The sequence below is a fragment of the Erythranthe guttata genome, chromosome 6, assembly GCF_056151865.1.
Source record: "Erythranthe guttata isolate IM_541 chromosome 6, IM_541, whole genome shotgun sequence".
NCBI lineage: Eukaryota > Viridiplantae > Streptophyta > Magnoliopsida > Lamiales > Phrymaceae > Erythranthe > Erythranthe guttata.
Window position 1 is genome coordinate 8339581 of NC_142538.1, and position 6353 is coordinate 8345933.

Genomic DNA, 6353 nt, shown 5'->3' on the forward strand with positions numbered 1-6353 from the left:
TACTGTATAAATCAATTATAATGTTTGTACATTTTTTGTTTTTGTAAAATATAGTTGATTTTGCATTTTTTTTGCAGTTGTGATTTATTATTTTTAGTAGCAGATTCTTAATCTAGTATGCTTCATCATAGTCGATTAATATACCAGATATAGAAAAAAAATAAAACAAAAAAATTAAAGAATTTCCTTAATCGACTATGCTTCATAGTCATTTAATAAAACTGATACAGAAAAGAAAAAAAAATCGCTAATGACTAGCGCGTGGCGCCGTGATGATGTGGCGGGCGGGGGCAAAATTGGAAAATATAATGGCTGAAAATGGGTGTGGACTTTTCTCGAATGGAGCAAAATATTTGGGCATTTCCCCGCTAAAAGAAGTAATGGGGGTTTTCTCAAAGAGCCCCTAAAATATAAAAGAAAAAAACATCTCCCGCTAAAAGAAATAATGGGGGTTTTCTCAAAGAGCCCCTAAAATATAAAAGAAAAAAAAAAAGAAACGCGTAAATCTTATTTCATCCATAATATAACTAATAAATTATATTATAATAGTGCAATATATTTTGTTATTATAAATTTATAATTGCATATTTAAGTAGTTATTTTCTCAGTTTTAAAATGTTATCATGCGCATTACACAAGGATAATTACTATTTTTAATAATATTTTAAAATGTTATCATGCGCAATACTATTTTATTAACAAATTTTAATAATTTTTCAATTTACTTATTTACTATTTTTAACAATATTTTAATTTTTAAACAATCAAATTACAAAAAGAAATATATACATATAAATACATTTTAAGGGTCAATTTCGTCATTTCACATCCAAAAACCAACTCCCAGTCGCGCAACTCGCGAGTGAGCCACACACTAGTCAACCAGGGGGGTTTTTGCCTTTAACTAAATTTCACATGGGAGTTTTTGCTAGTTTATTTATCACAGGGAGGTTTTTGCTATTTAGAGATTATACATGGGTACATTTTGCAGTTTACTCATAGAATATGATAGGAAATTCTATTATTTATATCTAAATAACATAATTACACAGGGAAAATAAGAATCCTAGTAAAATAAAAGTTAATTCCAAGTCAATACAAATATAATTTAGAATCCGAACCAAAAGGAACTCTCTCAGCAAGTCTGTTACAAACAAAGCCGATTTGTTTTCTTCAAAGAAATCCACCACACGGATCTATTGCAATTCCGTTCCACTCACCTTTTTAAATCAATACTCAATCTGTGTGATTTATTCCATTTCGTACAACAACAGCATTATGTTTCTTGATAATGGAGTTGAGTTCTCTCTAAAAGTTCTGATAAACAAAGAGAAGAACAAAGTACTATTTGCAGAAGTCGACAGCGATTTCGCAGAAGTTCTGCTGAGTTTTTTAACTTTGCCACTGGGAACAATTGCGAGAGTTCTGAAGAAGCACTACGGAGACAAAGACGCAACGACACCTGTCAATATCGGAAGCCTAACCACTTTGTACGATGGATTATCGAATCTTGAAAGCATCAATGTACAGAGTCCATTCCGTAAGTCCATGCTTCTCTACCCCGTAAGTTCGTTTGAAGGTGAATGCCGAAAGCTTAAACTCGATATCAGTGATCCTTTGACCGTTACCTACTTTTCTTGCCCGGACTGGAATTGTACGCACCGATGGTCAAAGATGGCAATGCGAGGAGATACTACCGGAACTTGCGTTTGTGGGAAAATGAAGAACAAAAGCGTTTGTTTAGACGAGTCTGAAACTGCTGTTCATGGATCCGGTGGAGTTTTCACGATTAAGACGACTTCTTTCTTGATCTCTGATGATCTGAGAATGGTGCCTAATGTGGCGGTAGGCTTTGTGCAAACTCTCCGAAATCTTGGCATCACCGATACTAAAGGCGCCGAGCTAAGGAATGTGACTTTTGGGTTCAATGAGGTAATATAATTTGTTTGTAATATAATTTGTTTCTTGATTATGTTTGTATACTGTATATAATTAGGATTTATTTTTTGTAATTTTGATTCTCTATGTTGTCTATTTAGTGATTTAGTCATCTAAGTTATTATATTTCAATTTCACATGCAATAAAATTGCAATTTAGCAGTTGTTGGTTCACTACAAAAAAAATCTTTAGAGTGACAACACCTATTTTTCAATTGCATAGCCAATAAAATTGTCACTATGCTTGTCACTGATGGGGTGTCGCTAATGCTCTATAGTGACAATAAATAAGGATTAAGTGACAACAAAAAGAGCTATAAGTGACAAGAAAAAAATATTGTCACTTAATGTATAGATTAAGTGACAACTTTTGCATTTGTCACAATTGTGGTGTCGCTAATGCAACTTTTTCTTGTAGTGGTTTTATGTTGCTTGATTTTTGCATTTCATGATGTGGCATTTGTTGGATTTTGCTTGTACGGACTTTTAGAAGTTATGAATTCTTCATCAAACTTACTGTTCATAGAATTCTTAATCTGTGAGTTACAAATCAAATTAAAGGACCATTTATAATATTTAAAATATTCGTATAAGTGCATTCAAATGAGTTTGTTAAAACTAAAATTTCTGGCAAAACAGGACCAAAATTGCTAAATTTGCAAAGTTATTGCACGCAAACTTGAAATAGCATAACCAAAAGGACTAAATCACTGAATTGGTTAATATAGATGATCTAAATTACAATTTTCTCCCATATAACTATGTCGGTTTTGTGAATTTTAATAATCATTGTCTGCCTTAGGTTATGGATTTGCTCAAGGCCTCGTTAATGTCGCGTACTCCGCTAACCGACCTTATACTCAATAAAACAAAGGTTTATGATGACTTTGTCAGGCTAAAATACGACGCGGGAATTTCCTTCCAAGAGAAGGAAAAATCAGAAGCGACCAAGAAGATGAATATAAGGTTGGTGGTAAAAAAATCGAACAATAAGTTATTGTTTGCTCAAGCGGATGATGATTTCGTAGATTTCCTTTTTTCTTTTCTTACCATCCCACTAGGAGGAGTTGAGTGCCTTTTGGGCAGTAACACTTGTCTTAAGAGTATAGACAATTTGTATAAGAGCATAGCGGATTTTATCGATGACAAGTATTGGGTGAGTCCAAGTATCAAAAATAGGGTGATGAAACCCAATCTACCTAAAGGTTATGTTTCCGAAGGTACGATTCTTCCTCTTAGTGAACAAGTTACTCTATATTACCATCGGGATATGAACCAGAAAAAAGAATGGTTGTCATATTCAATTGGAAAAAAATCGGGATGGGTTGGTGAAATGGTGTTCAGTCGAGGCCAAGAGAATTTTGTTAGAGGAACAAAAATGTACATGGTGATCGATGATTTAACCGTGACTCCTATGTGTATGACCTCAACCCTTTCTATACTGAAGAAAATGGAAATCCCTTTATCTGATGTCAAAGAAGTGGAGGTGCACGTTGGATTGCAAGAGGTAATTAATATAATTTGATTTTATAATATCTCGTGTTTAATTTATTTATATTTTCCCATGCATGCATGTCGAGATTCGTTTTGGGTGCAGGCTTTAAGCATACTGAAGGCATCTCTGACATCGACGTCTGCTTTGACCGATGGCCTGAAGATCAATAGCATGTTAAAGAAAAAGCCTAACCATGCAAGTGCATTTATAAGGCGGTTCGCACAATTGTTTAATTAGTAATTTTAATTGCACCATGCATGGATTATTTTGTTTCCCAATAATGGTATTAGGCCAGTACTATACAAGTTGTAGTTACTTCATTGTTCAGGCCTTCAGGGGTAACTGATAATTTAGCTAATATTTACTGAAATTGTGTTTTCTGATCGGAATTGTTTTATGGTCGTAATAATAAGGATTGATTAAAAGATTGAGCTTTGGTCCCTTTACTTTTTTATATTATTATTGCCTCATAGATTTGTATTTTGTTATGCAATTGTCTATGCATGTTAGTATTAATATTATTATCAACTATCCGGTTGCAATTGACCATTAAATTATGTAATTAATTAGGAAAATAATAAAAATATTTTGAAATTTGCTATTCAAACACAATTCTAACTTTTCAGAAATTACGAAGATAGTAAAATTTTTCTCCCTCGTACTTGCTTTACTTTTGCCAAATGCGAAATATGGAAATTCTAGATTTTAAATTTTGTTTTCCAGAATAATAGTATTCAATATTGAATCAAGACAATGAGGGAGAACCCCTTAAAAAACCCATTTATCAATATTAGACCAATTCTTTTTTTTTTTTCTTTTTTACATACTTCTCATATGATGTTATGGATTGACATACCTCCATTAATTTATTATAACCTAATTTTATCCTTTTTAATTCGTTTAACCCTAGAAACACTATGTTTACTGCTCAATCACTTTTTCACTTTCTCTCCTTCGTCAATGCTTCTCTCTCCCCTTTCTCTCTTTTATCTTCCACCACCGCCACCACTCTCTTTGTGGACTGCTATCTTCCACCGCAACTGTCGCGAGTTCTTACCCACACAGAATTGGAGGATTCATTGAGGAACATGGAGAGACGACAGAGGTCGTCTTCCGCCAAAATTTGTAATTTCCGACGACACCAGCCGCTGCTTCTTCGAGACCCAGACGAATTACTCCTCATCTTCAACCAACAATAACAAGATCCAAAGCAATCTCTCCCTATCAATCCTCCCCTAAGTCCATTCTCTCCACATTCTCCCTTCAAAACGCCCCCGCAAATTTCGTCGCCGCAGCCTGTCGCGCCCACGTCAATTTCATCGCCCTCTATAACAACCGGAGAGCGGCCGCACGGCGAGGAGATTTCAAAGACGGAGTTTGAGGCATGGCATTAGTGATTGGAGCAGGGGGAGGTTGTTGAATTGGGGAGTGATGGTGGAGGAGCATCTGCGGCGGCTCATCATTGTACGAAACGCCGTGGGATTTTGCTGATTTTACAGATATTTCATTTAGTTGTTTCGGACAGTGGAAAATGGACGGTCTTGTTCTGACGCCTGGCAAATTAGAGTAGTTTTTTTTTTGTTGGTTTCGGTGATTTATAGTTGATTTCAATATTTTTCATAGTAGGTTTTGATAATATTTTAGTTGATTTCAATATATTGTAGTTGGTTTCGATGATTTTGTAGTTGGTCTTGATGATTTTGTAGTTGATTTTGATGATTTTGTAGTTGTTTTCGATAAATTGTAGGGCATTACTATAAATTGTAGCTTGTTGGTTGCTAAAATTTGTTGTTGGATTGAGGTGTTTTATAGTTATTTTTGTTATAAATTGTAGTTGTATTGAAATTTTGTAGTTGATTATTGTAATTTATAGTTGTTTACGATGTGGTAAATCTCCCAAAAAAAAAACACGAATTTATTAAAAAAATAATAATTTATTAAAAAAACAAATTTATTAAAAAGAAAAAAAAAATGTAGAAAATAAAACGATAATATATAGGTATTGGGAAAGAGGGGTGGGCATTGGAATAATATAAGGATAAAATAGGGATATGAAAAGTTAGGGGTGTCTCTCAAATGCAAATAATAAAGTGGGTCTAGCTTTATTAAAACACGGGGTAATTTTTTATAAATCCTCCACTCTAAGATTATATAGGTCCTAGTCCAAGTCATAAGACCTATTTTTCTAAAACCCCTACTAATATTTTTGGCTGATTTGCCCTTTGCAGCAAAATAGTAAAATTCCCTTTTAAATATAATTATCCACCAAATCAGTTTTTTAGCTAAAAAAGAGGGAAAAAAATCTCAAGTCGTGAGATTGAAACTGCAAAACCTTACCTCTCATTTCTTTCAATGCACCACCCTATAGCCCTAATTCTCAAATCGACAAAAAGGGTTGTATATCTGCAAACCGCCACCGAAGAAACAAACTGCAAAAACTCACTTCTCGTTTCTTTCAACGCACACTATAGCCCCAATTCTCAGATCGACGAAAAAGTTGTAAATCTACAAACCGCCATCGAAGGGAAAAATCTGCAAATCTCGTCAAATCGAAACATGCAAAAACTCTCTCCCCTTTCGTTCAACACAAACTCTGTAATCTTAGCCCCTTATTGCTGAGATCGATGGAGAGTCTGTAGGTCTGGAAACCGAGAAGATGGCGCAAAATCGAAAACGTACAGGTAATTTGCTATATATTGCATTTTTTTGTATTTTTTTTAAGTCGCGATTCATTGACGAAATACAATGGGTTTTTTTATGAATGAAGTGAAAGACAGAGATTTGGAGCCTATGACCCAGGTAATAACTTTGTTTTCTACAAAGAATTTTTTTTGTTTGTTTTTCATTTTGTTGTTTTTATGTGTATTTTGCACTTTGATGTTTATTGTGTATTTTGCACTTGTTGTTGTATTGTATATTG

The 6353-nt window shown here is 34.0% G+C and overlaps 1 protein-coding gene across 1 annotated transcript; it reads left to right on the forward strand.

Moving 5' to 3' along the window:
* The first annotated feature begins 1152 nt into the window (after positions 1-1152).
* On the forward strand, positions 1153-3861 carry LOC105960433 (uncharacterized). Its single transcript, XM_012984606.2, has 3 exons — positions 1153-1932; positions 2741-3445; positions 3536-3861. The coding sequence occupies exons 1-3, from the start codon at positions 1279-1281 to the stop codon at positions 3668-3670; spliced, it is 1494 nt and encodes a 497-aa protein (XP_012840060.1). The 5' UTR covers positions 1153-1278; the 3' UTR covers positions 3671-3861.
* Positions 3862-6353: the final 2492 nt, after the last annotated feature.

What these genes read in the sequence shown, in the direction of transcription:
- LOC105960433 (XM_012984606.2), top strand. Translation starts at nt 1,279, where the DNA reads ATGTTTCTTGATAATGGAGTTGAGTTCTCTCTAAAAGTTCTGATAAAC. An exon ending in TGACTTTTGGGTTCAATGAG is followed by an intron (nt 1,933 to 2,740) that starts GTAATATAATTT and finishes TGTCTGCCTTAG; the next exon opens with GTTATGGATTTGCTCAAGGC. An exon ending in TGCACGTTGGATTGCAAGAG is followed by an intron (nt 3,446 to 3,535) that starts GTAATTAATATA and finishes TTTTGGGTGCAG; the next exon opens with GCTTTAAGCATACTGAAGGC.